The 17,743-nt window shown below is 35.0% G+C and overlaps 1 protein-coding gene across 1 annotated transcript in view; it reads left to right on the forward strand.

Annotated features, from left to right (window-relative positions):
- Positions 1–3,539: 3,539 nt before the first annotated feature.
- LOC138706586 (protein Skeletor, isoforms B/C) overlaps positions 3,540–17,743 on the forward strand; it is a 450,266-nt gene continuing 436,062 nt past the window's right edge. Inside the window, exon 1 of the mRNA XM_069836080.1 lies at positions 3,540–3,752. Within this exon, the coding sequence (XP_069692181.1) occupies positions 3,689–3,752 (64 nt within the window). The 5' untranslated portion in view covers positions 3,540–3,688. The remainder of the gene's footprint in view (positions 3,753–17,743) is intronic.

The raw sequence follows: 17,743 nt of genomic DNA on the forward strand, positions 1-17,743 counted from the left end.
GATGCTCCCTGTTATTATTATTATTATTATTATTATTATTATTATTATTATTATTATTATTATTAATTGCAATTTATATTAATTGTTATTATTGAGTGTAATTAGTTACCACTGCCTTTGAGTATTTACCCATTTGCAGTGGGAATAAATACATACATACATACATACATACATATATACATACATACATACATACATACATACATACATACATACATACATACATACATACATACATACATACATACATACATACATACATACATACATACATATGAGGTAAACATAAAAGCTGATTTAGTTGAAAAGAATATGCTTATCAATTTTATGTCGTTTTTCTGGAAATAATTTTGAACTGCTTTTGCAAATATGTTCATTTCACAGTAATTTCATATTTCTGGTATTTTGTTTTCCAGATCTTTTGGTAAATAAAACTTGGTTTTTAGTCTAAAATTGTGAAACATGTGGGTTACTTTTTGCTTTCGATTATTTTAATACGATTAAGGACTTAATATTTGTCTAAAATTATGAAAAGTTTTTTTTTCTGTTTTGCAGAATACTTATTTTTTTTTAAGAATTGAACATGTTCGAAAATATAAGAAAGTGGTCTCGTACCCCGTTTTATATACTACTTATCTGAAATCAGCTCACAGTTGGAGAAAACATCGAGAAAAATACCCACCAAGATAATAGCCCAAGTAGGTTCTAAACCACACCCGAATTCAGTCACAAATCATTAGGCAAACGCGCTACCGCCTGAGTTACTCTGCCTTTGTCGATGGCGTTTAATTTCTAACGTCGTAAAATATTTACTCAGTTTTGTGTTATGTTAAAAAAAAAAAAGAAAAGCAGTCAAGTCTTTGTATAAAAAGTGCTTTTCCAAAAAAAAAAAAAAAAAAAAAAAAACACGTTATGAAAACCAGAAACAATTGGTTATCTTGTAGCTTAATAAGAGTGAAAAATGTTTTAAAATGCATGGAAATAAATTTTTGTGGGTAAATTATTAAATTATATATCAAAACAACAATAGGAATGCAGATGTAATAAAAATTGGATTCTGAAAAAAACACAGACAAGAATCATGACTTGGAATCTTAAACGAGGTAAGTGTTTGAACTTACATTAAATGTAATAAATGCATATTATTATGACGGTAGTATAAAGTGATTGAATTATAAATAAAAGAATGAACATTTAAGAAAAGCAAAATAAAAGAGTAGAATTGAAGCCGATAATCTTACGTTGTCCAATTCTCGAAGTTAAGAACCTTACTGCAGATGACAAAAACCTCAAGACATAGAATGTATTTTTTTAAATGGTTATGTCCCTATAGCCTATAGAATACTGACAGAAGTTTAAGAACTGGATACGACCTGGTAAAACATAACTTAATAATTGGCACCTGAAGACTTCTAATAAAGTATCTGGGACCTAAAAAATTCTGTCTCTCTTAGGATGTAACAGTACCAATAAAATATGCCAGTTTTTTTATAACTCTTCAATATTTATGTGCAGTAACATGTCAGAATCATCTCATCTCATTCATTCATTCATTCATTCATTCATTCATTCATTCATTCATTTCATTTAGTATTCTACCCAAGGACAGATCTTTCACTGTAAACCCAGCTTTCTCCAATCTTTCCTATTTTCTGCCTTCCTCTTTGTCTCCTCATATGATCCATACATTTTATTCTCGTCTATAATCTGATATCTTCTACCCCGAACTCTTCTCCCGTTCACCATTCCTTCAGAACATCCTTCAGAAGGCAGTTTCTTCTCAACCAGTGACCCAGCCAATTCCTTTTCCTCTTTCTGATCAGTTTCAGCATCATTCTTTCTTCACCCACTCTTTCCAACACAGCTTCATTTCTTATTCTGTCTGTCCATTTCACACGCTCCATCCTTCTCGATATCCACATTTCAAATACTTCTAGTCACTTCTCTTCACTTCGTTGTAATGTCCATGTTTCTGTCCCATACAATATTACACTCCACACAAAGCACTTCACTTGTCTCTTCCATAGTTCTTTCTGCAGAGGTCAGCAGAAGATGCTCCTTTTTCTATTAAAAGCTTCCTTTGTAATTGCTATTCTCCTTTTGACTTCCTGGCAGCAGCTCATGTTACTGCTTATAGTAACGAGTATTTGAAGCTGTCCACTTGCTCTACTCCCTCATTTAGAATTCGCAAGTTTACCTTCTTTAATTTTCTTTCTATGACCATGGTCTTCGTCTTGTTGGCATTTATCTTCATTCCATACTGCTCACAAGTGTAATTTTGCTCCAGTAGCATATCCCTTAATATCATCTCCTCTCCTGCTAGCAACGCCATAATAATAATAATAATCCGTGGCGCTACAGCCCGTGAAGGGCCTAGACCGACCAGCCGGCTGCTGGCCTCACGCCCACATGCCGAAGCAGAGGTGGACGATCATCCAACCAGAATGGAGGTATCGTGTGGTTAGCACGATGATCCCCCCAGCCGTTATAGCTAGTATTCGCAACCGGATTTTGCTACCTATCGTAGCCCCCCAAGTGCATCACGATGCTGGGTGGGCACCGGTCCCATACACTGGCCGAAATTTCACGAGAAATGCTAGCAACGCCATATCATCAGCAAATCTTATACAGATTATTTTTCTTCCTCCTTCTACCACTCCTCTGAAAAGAGTTTTTCACTAAATGCTCCAAGTAGATGTTGAACAGGATAGGTGATAAAGGGCATCCTTGTCGCACTCCTCTCCCTATTTCACTTCTTTCTGACATTTCTTCTCCTGTCCTTATTTTGACTCGTTTCATATAAAGGTTACTGAACAACCTCCACGCCAATTAGTTTATAAAAATCTAAGACTATGTAAGGAATGATTTACATCAGGATAGGTCATCAAATTATATTAGATAATTTGAGGAAAGCCTCGCTACCGGCTGTTCGCCTGTTAACCCGTGGTGATACCGGTATCTGTTCCAGACCGGGCGATAATAATCGGTCCATACATTCCGTCGTTGATCAGCTATGCACTTCAACACTGTAAATATTATATTATATTACCTTTGAAGCGATTGAAAACCGTACTGTGTTAAAAAAATGGACTAATTTGTTAGATAATTGAGCCCAAATTAGATAAGTAAATGGTGGTAAGGATGAAATGTTAAAATACAATCCGAGTAAAACTTCCGTTCAAATTGAAACAAATAGAGAACCGTTAAAGTTGATGGACCGTCACTGGATTAATCCTGCAGCATCCGTAGACACGACGGCGCATGTACGTTTTCGTTCTGTATGTTGAGCAAGGATTCGACGCTCGGCGTAGCTTCCCCGGTGAAAGTGACGCCTACATTTCCACGGACCCCCAGTCTCCGCCTACTGATACGGTTACTATATACAAAATACACTGGCTCGTGACGTCACACACGTACTCCGCAGGTCTGCCGGGAGGCGGAGACAAGCGAGACGAAATCTGCAGGTAGGTGGCTCTGGCGGCAGCTACGGATTTCCAGTTCGAAACCAGCGTTCAACCTAACAACACCCGCGCGCGGTCTTCAACGTAAGTTTGACAAGAGGAACAATAAAAGTCAACAGGAATGAAAAATTGAAAGTTTTGAAGTGAACAGTTCATTTTTAATTTGTTGCTTATGTTAGTTTTCAAAAATATAAGTTTATAAACCGTGGAATACCGCTGTGAGCACCATGGATATACCAGCCATCCAGTTGATCTTCGCATGTCTTGTTTTGGCTATAACAGTTGCATACGGTGAGTGATTAAATATATCGTTATGTTGAAGTGATTACTGAAGATGTGGGATGTGAAACACGGCTGTAAAGATAACCAACAAAACAATGATCTATGTGTCAATTTTACTAATTTTTAATTGCGTACTTTTATGTAACTTATTTATTAAAATGCGGCATAGCAATTCATATTATTTAAAATAGTAATATGCGTTACAAGAGCGGTATGTGGAAGTTTTCATGTTCGAGGAAAAGTTTGAAAAAGCGAAATGTAGTTGAGCTTTTTTAATTTCCGAGAATTGAAAGAAAACATACCGCTCGTGTATCTTACATTATTTTGTGCGAAGATCGTTTATTACATACCTGAAAGAGGAATTTCTAATTAGTTGCAATGAAATCTCCATCTTGGTTTCTGTTCAATGACGGCAAATTTGCAAAACAAAAATATCTATCTTCAACATTGTTGCTTTAAAATGTTTTCTGTGTTTACTATACTCCAGCAGACCGTGATATACGTCTGTCTTTTTTTTCCCCCAATCTATGGAATCTTGTTGATTTTTTCACGGCTTCCTTAATGTTACTTGCATCACGAATGCAGTAACTTTAGTGGAATTGTAGAGTTTACTTAATTTTTGCAAATATTTAAAAACAATAATTAACAGTGCAATTTAGGTGAAATTGCAGTGGTAAGTTTCCAATTTATAATTATTACTATATTGAACGTTTCTAAAAATAATATGTTAAAAGCCTAAAGCAGTAAAATCAATATGTCACTTAAGCGGTAAGAAGAGGGAAATTGTTATGTGTGTTCGGTTGGGAATACTGAATGTGAAATTTTAGACTTTCCGCGGATTGGTTTTGTGCGGAAACCTGTCATGGAAATAAAATTACATATATAAATACAAGAGGTTAAGTTTTATATTTACTGTTTGGAACCTTTGAGCTGTTACGTACAAAATGCCATTTAAAATACGTCGAAACGAATGATTATGCTGTCTTAGATTAACCTGAACAGCGGATCAAAAAATCTGCATAATTTATTTCAGTAGATAATTTCCGAAAATTTCGTCTTTGAGTTACGAACTACTGGTGATAAAAGTCTTCATATTATGTGACAATGAAGTCATCGCATGAATAGACGCACATTTATAATCAGTAGAATAAGTCCACGCATGCCCGGGTTGATGACAATGATGTTAACGGAATGCTTAGTTTTTTTTTTTCTCACGTGTAGGATAGTCGGCTTAGTTAATCTATATGTCCAAAATGTGTGACAACGAAAGAATCATATTAGAATGCGATCGTTTATTGACCATTGGTATGGGAATTAGATTTCTCTTGAAAATGTTATCTGCAAAACACATAATATTAAAAACTGTTTTTAAAAGTATTCTGTCTCTACATTCTTTATTGTTATTATTTCAATACGGTGTACGAATTGGTACAGTAATACAGTTGGCAGCGAATTTAATTATATTTTAGACATACAAAAATGGATACGCGTAAAGCGAATTTATTTCAGGAACAGAAGAAAGCCGTTATGTTATTATCACAATCTAGTATATACAGTCACGAAGCTTGAGTTGATGAGGGTGCTAGGAACAATAGACTGTGCAGGTACTATTTCGCATTGTCTGTGATGAGGCGATAGTAGCGATCCTAGTGGTTAGCAACTATTTATGGATGCATATTTACTACGTATTGAGCTTCGTGACTGTATATACTAGACTGTATTATTATGTAGACTTCGAAGTTGGGGCACATTATCTCTTAAGTTATTTGCACACAGGACGAAAATGTTTACAAAACAACTAACAATGTGGTCTTCAGCCCTCGTACACATACCATATCGAATGGAGCTGTTGTAATACGTAATACAGGACCAGCAAGGAAAAAAAGAAACCTTCACTTGAAGCACAAACAAACATTATGTTGGATAGAATAGGCTACAATTTATTATCACAGGCTAGTATATACAGTCACGAAGCTTGAGTTGTGAGGGTACTAGGAACAATAGACTGTGCCGCTACTATTTCGCATTGTCTGTAATGAGGCGATATTAGCGATCCTAGTGGTTAGCAACTATCCACGGATGCATATTTACTACGTATCGTGACTGTTATTATCGTTTCTCAGGTGTAGAAAAATAACATTTTTATTAGGTCTATAAACAGTTATTTAGAGCAAAACTATTTACAAAGGGACTTAATAATAATAATAATAATAATAATAATAATAATAATAATAATAATAATAATAATAATAATAATAATATCAGAACATGCAGTTGTCAATGTACATGAATCACAGTATAAGGAAAATAGCGACATAAATATAGTAAGTTAATTATTAAGTATGTCACAGAAATAAACTTGTCTTTCTTAATTGGGTTATTTTAAGATGTTTTATCAACTGCAATGATTATCCAGCGTCTGAATGAGATTAAAGTGATAATTTCAGCGAAATGAGTCCAATATAAATCTAACCTCCGTATGAGTAAAGACTAGTTCACAATAAACCGGGAACGGAAACGAGAACGAGAACGGAGATAATGTTAAAATAAATGTATTTAAATGTGAGTGTTCACAATAGTTAATTGTGAATGCTAACATTTAAATATACTTATTTTAACATTATTTCCGTTCTCGTTCTCATTGTCGTTTCCGTTCCCGGTTTATTGTGAATCCTCCTTAAAACTTGTGTTTGGGAAGAAAATTGAGCATCGAGCAGTCTAATATATTATTTCCAGGAAATGAAGGTAATATTATACTTAAAGGAAAATAACTCGAGTTATATATTTAGTAAGAATTTAATGTTATTAAAAAGTCAGAATGAAAGTTTTCTAGGTTAACTTGATAACAAAAGAGAATGAATATTACTTATGTCCCAGCCACTATAGGAACTTGATCAAATACCTTGAAAATGCCTTGGATCTATAGTATCGATTAGTAGAAATTGGTGTGATTACTGGGAGAACTGTAAGCTCATTCAACCCGCCCTAAATACGTACCTTATATACGAAAATCGTCGCGAGTGAATGAAGAATACGGCCATATTTCTTTAATGTAACAGTGGGTATCAGTGTCGCCAACGTAGTAATAATACTACATACCTAATCAAACCTAACCTAACCTGTCACAAAATACACACCTAATCTAACCTAGCCTAACCTAACCTGTCACGTAATAGTACACACCTGTAATAACATTCCTCACATTTAGTATAATTTCATTTCCATGTATTACCGGCCCTGCTTCTGGTGTCGGTAGCCATCTAGTGGAAGTGGATCGTAACTCGAGAAAGGAAATAGGCGACTTTCATAATAGTTACATTTAGTCCGTCCAGTGCTATATTAAATGTGTTCATGTAGCAATAATTCTATATACAGTACAATAAGAATTGAAATGTGGTGTGGTTGTGATAAAAGTATTGAAAATTGGTTTATAGCGCCACATAATGTGGAATATTCGTTCAGTGATTGGTGGATACTCTATATTGACTCAAAAGGGTATACGGAGAATCAAATGAATTAATGAATTAAAATAAAATATCATCAAATCATAATAGTACATAATGCAACGAGCCTATAATGATAGTAATTAAGACGCAAGGATGGATATTTATGAAACGAGCGCAAGCGAGTTTCATAATATTCATACGAGCGTCTTAATTACCATTATAGGCAAGTTTCATACGACTTTTTATGCTCGACCATATTTCTAACTTGAAATTACCGGTATTCAGATGTATACATTTTATTTGTATCTGACAAGATCGGAAGTGACCTTGTTCTAGGTCATGAATTGTGAGATGTGCGCAGACGCGAAAGTATTGATTTTTTCCGAGGAATAATAATGTCATTGACCTTGATGTAATCCCGTTAAACTTGATATAACCTTGATTATTGAATTCGACATTGAGAAACGAGATGACAAATTGAATTTATTTGAATATTATTTACAATTAACGCTAATTATTATAGTAACAGAACATAACCATCTGCGACAGTATTGGATTTCCAGCCTCCGTGACTTTTCGCTAATTCTCTTTCGATTGCATATCCGAGAATAATCGATACTTGCGGTTTTATAACGGTACAAAGCCGACTTGTCATTGGCTGAACACCTGTAAGCTGAGTTGTTATTGGCTGAACACCTGTACTTTAATGAGTAGGTGTACTTTAACCCTTTCTAACCCAAATTAAATTTACAAGCAATCCATGTTGAAACAAATAGCTGTATTAGGACCAATTCAGTGACCAAGTTACGGGAGTGGCAACATTTGAAACAAAACTATATTGATGAAAATGTATTGAAATAGAAGTTATCCAGCAAAATTTATCTTCATATGTAACACACAAGTATATAAATGCTATAAAGTTAATTATTGCCATATGGTATCTATAGGTAAGAAAGGGTTAATGACTTGCATTAAAGGACTGCTACCAGGTGTATAATTACTACATTTCGGCATGGTCGAGCATAAAATAATTAAAATATATCAGTCAAAAATATGGTAGTCATTTAAATAGCATATTCTATATATTTTTCTTATTTTTAATTTGAATTTAAATGTCACAATTTTAAGTATAGAGGCTTCGAAATCATGTCATTATAAATTTTAATTCATAATTATTGCTGCGTTTTTGGTTTGTCAGCAGTTGTGACACATTTTGTCTTTTAAATATATGTATACACACATCATATTGTAAGGTTTTCTTTTCTCCCCCCCCTCTCCGTGGAAGAAAGTTAATCACGTACATATAAAAATTTGTTCCAATTGAGTTTCGTCTTCAACATAGAAATGGCTTCGCGTTCTCCCAACTCTCCCAGCTTCAGTGTTTATAACAAGCACGAAACCTTCAACCAGATCTAGATAGTTAGCGATGTGGATGTATCCGATAGCGGATAGATGGAAACAGTATTTTAGTAAATAAGCTCTAACTTATTCCTTCTCCCCACCTCCGCCCAATATTCTCCGTTATCAGTTAACCTATAGCCAGGGGCGGCCGGCCCTTAGGGGCCACCGGGGCCGTGCCCCACCAATATTTCGTCCCCCATGATTTTTCTTTTCGCATTTACGTAAATTTTGTTCAGGACAGTGTACTGGATTCATAATTGTTTCAGTAAATTTCGTCACATTACGCGATGTGTGTTGGTAAAACATATGAAAAATACAATTAAATTTTCATATAAAATAGAGGCAAAAGTTTTACCAGCAGAAAATGAACATAAAGATTTAGGTATATTATTTAGGAGTCATTTTACATTTCATAGTCATATTAATAATATTATAAATTTGTCCTATGAAAGTTTAGGTTTTGTTATGAGAAATTCTTGTAAATTTAAAGTCAAAACTATAATAATTTTGTATAATTCCATTGTTCGATCTAAATTGGAGTATGCTGCTGTTATCTGGAACCCAGTTAGTAACAAATATATTCTGTTACTAGAAAAAATTCAAAATAAATTTCTAAAATGGTTATATTACAGATTTTATAATGATTATCCTACCTATGAGAGTTATGCTACAATACTTCAACATTTCCATTTTACTAGTTTGCAAATTCGACGAAATTATCAATCTTTCTTTCTTTATAAAATTATTAACTATAAGTTGGACTGTGTTGGTTTATTTTATTATATAACATTATATACACCTAAGCTTAAAACGAAATTTCGAAATTTATTTTACATACCAAGGACAAATACTGAATCCCACAAAAATTCCCGTTTTCCAAATGTTACAGTTATACAATAAATTACATCCTCATCCGAATGTTGATATTTTCAATATGAATTTCTCTAGATACAGAATTATTTGTTATCATATTTTACACAATATTGTTGTTAGTTAATTTGAAGCTACTTTCACACCTTATTTCAATTTATCTTTTTTTCTTTCTCTTATTTCTATTTTGTTTCAGTTTTTAATAATTGTATGTTTCCTTTTCCTTGTTTATGTTTTATAAATTCATTTGTTAGTCGTAAACATTGTAATTGGGCTTTGCCTGTTATGTTCAACAACAAATGAATAAATAAATAAATAAATAAAAACGTCAAAGATTGTATTATACTAAATATTGTGAGCTTGGGCCCGCGTCAAAGAGCTCCACAACTTGAATCACTTTAGCGCTCAACTGCCATGATGCACGGCGTGTAATGTCGCATTCGCTACCGACGGAAATTCACGAAGTGTTACGAAGTTACCGTTATGAGTAAATGCTTCGTTGGGGCCCGTCCAAGCTGGCCAGCCTGACAGAAGGAAGCAATTGTCGCAGATATTCGGTGGCTCCTTTGAACACCCACTCTTACATGAAATATAAAATTAAATGAAAGTATGTAGAATGACAATTAGTCAAAATGGGCTTTATCGATTTTCATACATTTATTTAGTGAAGAAACAGTCCTAAGTGAAATATTATGCACTATGAATTTATAAGCTCGTGACGGGAATATTGTACGAAATGGAAATATAAAAATTGCAAATTTATCTTTTGAAGAGGTGGAGAAGTTCAAATATCTGGGTGCAACAGTAACAAATATCAATGATACTCGGGAGGAAATTAAACACAGAATAAATATGGGAAATGCCTGTTATTATTCGGTTGAGAAGCTTTTATCATCCACTCTGCTGTCAAAAATTCTGAAAGTTAGAATTTATAAAACAGTTATATTACCGGTTGTTCTTTATGGTTGTGAAACTTGGACTCTCACTTTGAGAGAGGAACATAGGTTAAGGGTGTTTATAATAAGGTGTTTAGGAAAATATTTGAGGCTAAGAGGGATGAAGTTACAGGAGAATGGAGAGTTACACAACACAGAACTGCACGCATTGTATTCTTCACCTGACATAATTAGGAACATTAAATCCAGACGTTTGAGATGGGCAGGGGATGTAGCACGTATGGGCGAATCCAGAAATGCATATAGAGTGTTAGTTGGGAGGTTGGAGGGAAAAAGACTTTTATGGAGGCCGAGATGTAGATGGGAAAATAATATTAAAATGGATTTGAGGGAGGTGGGATATGATGATAGAGACTGGATTAATCTTGCTCAGGATAGGGACCAATGGCGGGCTTACGTGAGGGCGGCAATGAACCTCCGGGTTCCTTAAAAGCCAGTAAGTAAGTTAGTAAGTAAGTATGAATTTATAAGAGTTCTTGGTGAAAAGCAATATGCAGGATGCAGCATTAGTGAGTTAACCCAAAATGCATAGTGTAATATTAATATATTATTAATATACAAAAACAGTTGTTCTACAGAAATTGTTCAAAGTGACCCCCATTGTTAACTACTGTAAACATTGAAGACATCATTCAAAAACTGATTTACATATTTAAAAGCCTCCTTCAGCGACTACAAGGATAGCTCCGCAATACTCTTGATTTTGTCTCACCAAGCCTCTGTCAGATCTGGAATCCAACACAGATATCAACCTGTTTTAATCACAATTGTATCATAATTTTAACTCAGTATGTAATAATTTTAATAACCTAGATTACGGCTTATATTGCCAGTTTAATACAGTGATGTTTTTAACTTTCCCATATGTCCAATTACTTCCATAGAGTGTCATGTTTATTGGTTTATTTATTTGTATTGTATGCACATGTATCAATCCCATGCATATGGGCATGAACTTTCTGAAGGTGGCTTAATAAAGCCGAAAACGTTTAAAATCAAATAAATATAACAAATTATTGTAAAACCAATAAATTTGTTAAATAGATAAGCATTGACGGTATATGATAAAACTTTAATTACTAATGATTTACATATCTTTTTACAAAAGTCCCCATTTTTACAAATGCTTTCAAATTCTTGTTCAATGAAATCCTTTAAATGTAGGTTTAATGGCTTTGTAGCGTAAATATTGTCCTTCAGTATCCCCCACACTGAAAAATCACATGACGATCAAATTGCCACCACTTCTGTAAAACAAACACATGCTGTTCTGTGGACAATTTCTTATTCATAATGTAAGCTTCTTACGCTAACAACGAACGTACAAAATAATGGAGCCGGAAGCTGGAAACCAGCCCGTCATTTGTTACTAACAAGTCAGTCCTGCCACTACTCTAAACAAATTTCACCGCGCACAGATAGTACCATTAATTAATTAGCTTAAATGCGACCATCGACAAAAATGTGCAGCGATTAACTGACTTATGCCGCAACCTGTATTTCATCTGCACGATTAAGAGCGTCCCTAAAATCGGAAAAGAAAAATAGTTTCATTATTTGAAATAGACGTTCACGAATAGCTTAAGGTAAATTAATAAAACGTAGTTGCTAGGACTAGAGAGAAATGTAGTCTAACTATACTTGTTTTTTTGAAAGATGGGATATGACAGTTAAGCGGCCGAACTTGGAACTACAGTGCCATGTTGCCAATATGGACTACCACGCTGGAAGCCAGCAATTGTCGTGAAGATGGCTGACGTTAAAACATGCATTGACAATTCACGCGGAGGTAAGAAAAGAATACAAAAATCGACAGAGAATCAAAGACGAAACGTACCAATGCCAACATTGTGTGCACAATAAATGTCGCCAAGCGAGCTATTAAGCACTCGCCAAGGGGAAGTGTAAGTTTGGCAACTCAACCGTTGTTACCATAGCAACAGGCCTACCACGCTATGTGACATTCAGTTGTTTTTCCGATCGCAACGCTCCTGTCGTGTCCCATCTTTCAAAAAAACAAGTATAGATACGATGCGTTGCTGAAACGTTTCCTTTACAGTGAAGTAAATAACGGCCACCACCACATAATGCGGAGGTCATTGGTTCGATTGCTAGCTGACACACTTTCTTCTACATTCTAGATCAGCTACGTTTCATCACTGAACGCGTTTCTCATAAGCTGGAAGTGATGTAGGGAAATGAAAACACTTACTTTCGCAACGAATTTTATTATGTACAACACTTTCTCAACATTACCCAACTAGTTAATAATATGACGTAAAACTTGCCGTTTCCCTTTACGTAGGCCTATAGCCTATATTCCTTATTTAGCAACGTTTACTGTAAGTAGCAAGTTACGTTTTATTTCTGCATGATTAATAATATTAATTACAGACATAATCTAACAGGAAAGATTAGATATGAATTTGCTCTTAGTTTGTGTGCTCCTCAATGTAAAATAATACTGTATTTAAAGGATTAATTTTGTTTTATGCATAATTTTTCATTCTACTGTATTATTGACGAAATTACCTTAAAATGTAACGGAAACTACGTGTTTCTTCGTACTAAATTTAGTGCTGAAACGATACAATAACGAAAATTTCATCATAGATAACGAATAACATAGTTCATGTAATTAACATGTTACGATACATACATTTTGATTGACTGCATTCTCAGCAGATGCTTTTGTTTACAAAACGGTATGTGTGTACATCCTCTCAAAACCCCTGCCAAGTGGATGATTGGAGCGGCATTCAGTATGCTGGGATGCAATGATCTCGCGAAGTAAACACTGCTACTGTCTACAACATTGCAACATTTGTTTTCTCGAAATATTACAAAAACTATTGGTCGTATGAAAAAATATTACTTACTTACTTACAAATGGCTTTTAAGGAACCCGAAGGTTCATTGCCGCCCTCACATAAGCCCGCCATCGGTCCCTATCCTGTGCAAGATTAATCCAGTCTCTATCATCATACCCCACCTCCCTCAAATCCATTTTAATATTATCCTCCCATCTACGTCTCGGCCTCCCTAAAGGTCTTTTTCCCTCCGCTCTCCCAACTAACACTCTATATGCATTTCTGGATTCGACCATACGTGCTACATGCCCTGCCCATCTCAAACGTCTGGATTTTAAGTTCCTAATTATGTCAGGTGAAGAATACAATGCGTGCAGTTCTGTGTTGTGTAACTTTCGCCATTCTCCTGTAACTTCATCCCGCTTAGCCCCAGATATTTTCCTAAGCACCTTATCCTCAAACACCCTTAACCTATGTTCCTCTCTCAGAGTGAGAGTCCAAGTTTCACAACCATACAGAACAACCGGTAATATAACTGTTTTATAAATTCTAACTTTCAGATTTTTGGACAGCAGACTGGATGATAAGAGCTTCTCAACCGAATAATAACACGCATTTCCCATATTTATTCTGCGTTTAATTTCCTCCCGAGTGTCATTTATATTTGTTACTGTTGCTCCAAGATATTTGAATTTTTCCACCTCTTCGAAGGATAAATATCCAATTTTTATGTTTCCATTTCGTACAATATTCTGGTCACGAGACATAATCATATACTTTGTCTTTTCGGGATTTACTTCCAAACCGATCACTTTACTTGCTTCAAGTAAAATTCCCGCGTTTTCCCTAATCGTTTGTGGATTTTCTCCTAACATATTCACGTCATCTGCATAGACAAGAAGCTGATGTAACCCGTTCAATTCCAAACCCTGCCTGTTATCCTGAACTTTCCTAATGGCATATTCTAGAGCGAAGTTAAAAAGTAAAGGTGATAGTGCATCTCCCTGCTTTAGCCCGCAGTGAATTGGAAAAGCACCAGATAGAAACTGACCTATACTGACTCTGCTGTATGTTTCACTGAGACACATTATATTGAAAAAATATTATTTGACAAAACTTTCCCAAATGACATGATCTGTTATGTGTGTGAAGGATTGTAAAAGGTACCTTTCACCCTGCATATCTGCTCCAATTTGAAAACGTTAAAATCTAAATCAAGACGTTTAGTAGGGAAATAAAGAGACTTTTTCAGACAAATATTGATTATTTCTTTTGTAGTAAATCCGGCGGCTTTCTTATGGATTTAGAAAACACTGATAAATAAGATAAACAGCGGGCGTGGGTTCGATTTCTGTTTGTGGTGATTATCTGGTTGAGTTTTTTCCGAGGTTTTCCCAACCGTAAGGCGAATGTCAGGTAATCATATGGTGAATCCTCGACCTCATATCGCCACATACCATCCGCTGTCACCAATTTCATTGATGCTAAATAACTTAGTAGTTGATAGAGCGTCGTTAAATAATATTGACTCATTTCTACGGAACTGAAGTAACTGAAATCGAATACTTGTTTCACGCTGCCTGACGCGACGTTGAAAGTGACACAGAATTGCGTTGTGTGCCACGAAACTGGTTCACAGCGGGCGCTGCAGCAATCCCGGCCCGCATGGGGTGATTGACATGCCTCGTGATTCCTTCCTTCTTGTCCCACGTGAAGCGAATGCGGAGGTGAGTGTGTAGTAACGGATTGTTGAGTGCTGGCTGCGTGGATGGCGCTAGTGGAGCGGATGCTCAGGTCGAACACCGAAGAAAATGAAAACTTACGATGGGCAGGGAAGGTGATTCCAAAAGCTTTCTAGATCGTCACGTTGACTAAGTTGTGAAGAATAATTTGGGCTCTTAAATCGTGTATTGAGATTATGTATATCTCCTCCATTTCGGAACGCTTTGTACTTGAAGATCCTTTTGCTGTCAAGTAGATTCAAAATGTCGGAATATTGTTGTAACTATCTCAACATAGTTGTTCTTCTCAGTGTGACTATCAGAATGATTCACGAAGATTTACCGCCACTTACGGAGCTTATTTCCGAAGACATTCTGAGCAAAAAATGTGTCCTAATCTCAATATTTTAAGAGTTACACTATTTTGAAATTGTTAAAAAATATCTTCTTTCTTTAATTTTAAGGGTAAAAGAATGTTACAAATAGAAAATTAACTATTCGGAAGTATACTTTGTTTCATTGGCTAGTATTTTGAAGCTAAAATTATTTTTAAATTTTAGTTGCTTCGTACAGATTTTTTTTTCAATTTTTAACTAAAGATGATATTATTCTTACACACTTATCAAGACAATATTACAGATTACACGACTTCTAGCAACTTGATTCTTTACAGTTCAATTTTGCACCCTAATGTACAGAAGTGGCAAAAAAAAAAAAAAACCGGACCGGCCTTTGTAGCTGATTTCAGAGCCTTGTTCACTCCAGAGCACGACAGACTGGTAACTAAGACTTTCGTGGTTCGAATCCTGCCTGGGAAGAAAACTTTTTTTTGTTCCTTATTCAAATTTATTCCCAATACTTTTCGATTGCTGGTACAATTCATGTTCTGGGAATAATAAGCTAATTAAGTAGCAAAATATCGCTTCAATCGAAAAGTATTGGGAATAAATTTCAATAAGGAACAAAAAAAAAAGTCTCCTTCCAGGCAGGATTCGAACCACGAAAGTCTTAGTTACCAGTCTATCGTGCTCTGGAGTGAACAAGGCTCTGAAATCAGCTACAAGGGTCGAACTATTCGGAAGTATACTTTGTTTCATTGGCTAGTATTTTGAAGCTAAAATTATTTTTAAATTTTAGTTGCTTCGTACAGATTTTTTTTTTCAATTTTTAACTAAAAATGATATTATTCTTACACACTTATCAAGACAATATTACAGATTACACGACTTCTAGTAACTTGATTCTTTACAGTTCAATTTTGCACCCTAATGTACAGAAGTGGCAAAAAAAAAAAAAAAACCGGACCGGCCCTTGTAGCTGATTTCAGAGCCTTGTTCACTCCAGAGCACGATAGACTGGTAACTAAGACTTTCTTGTTCGAATCCTGCCTGGGAAGAAAACTTTTTTTTTGTTCCTTATTCAAATTTATTCCCAATACTTTTCGATTGCTGGTACAATTCATGTTCTGGGAATAATAAGTTAATTAAGTAGCAAAATATCGCTTCAATCGAAAAGTATTGGGAATAAATTTCAATAAGGAACAAAAAAAAGTCTCCTTCCAGGCAGGATTCAAACCACGAAAGCCTTAGTTACCAGTCTATCGTGCTCTGGAGTGAACAAGGCTCTGAAATCAACTGCAAGGGTCGGTCAGATTTTTTTGCCACTACTGTAGAGTCTTAAATAGTTCACAAGAATTATGTGATTTAAACAAATTTTCAGATAAATACGTAAAAAAAAATGCAATTTTGTAGTTTAAAAAATGAACAAAATTTCTGTACGAAGCAACTATGGGATTAACAACACAATTTTAGCTTCAAGATACTATCCAATTAGATAACTTATACTTCTGAATAGTTAATTCTCTAATTTTAATATTCTTTTACCCTTAAATCTAAAGAAAAAATACATTTTTTAACAACTTCAAATTAGTGTAACTCTGCAAATATTGAGAATAGGACCCATGTTTATATGACATTTTTTGCTCAAAATGTCTTCGGGAATTTGCTCCATAAGTGGCGATAACTCTTCGTGAAACACCCTGTATATACGTAGAACTAACTTAAGAGTAAGTGCGATCACCTGTCTATAGCTGCACAGCTTTATTTTGCTGCATACAGTGGCAGTCAAAAAAATAGAGCCGTGTTGAAAGGTAGTAAAGTAACACATATAATATCAACATACAATTGTTTTATTAATGCAGTGATTTTGTATAATGTACAAGACAACATAAACTAAACGTTATGACCTTTATTTGCATTAATCTTTATAATAAAAAAATATCTGTACTATGTACGTATAATGTACCAGGTCAAAATAATAGAGCCACTTGCTGCAAAATAGGAAAAACTACTCCAACATGTCTGAATTTAATATTTGGTTGTATATCCTTTACTCTTCAAAACAGCACGACATCTTTTACCCACAGAGTCTACTAATTTCTGACAAAGACCTACTGGAAGTGAGTACCAAGCATTTTGGATTGCTTCCCACAGTTGGTCCAGATTTGTGGCCTTTGAACGATCAATTCTTTTGTCAACAATTTCTCACAGATTTTCAATAGGATTTAGGTCAGGGCTCTGCGGTGGCCACTGCAATACACAAACATTTTCCGTTTTAAGGAAGTTTTTCACTACTCCAGCAGTATGTTTCGGATCGTTGTCATGCATGAATTGCCATAATAGTGGCATATTTTCTTCGGCATAAGGTAACATGACATCTTTGAAAATACCTTTATACACTTCCTTATCCATTCTGCCATTGATGCGAAATATGGGACCGACACTGAACCATGAAAAG

This window comes from Periplaneta americana, chromosome 1, assembly GCF_040183065.1.
Source record: "Periplaneta americana isolate PAMFEO1 chromosome 1, P.americana_PAMFEO1_priV1, whole genome shotgun sequence".
NCBI lineage: Eukaryota > Metazoa > Arthropoda > Insecta > Blattodea > Blattidae > Periplaneta > Periplaneta americana.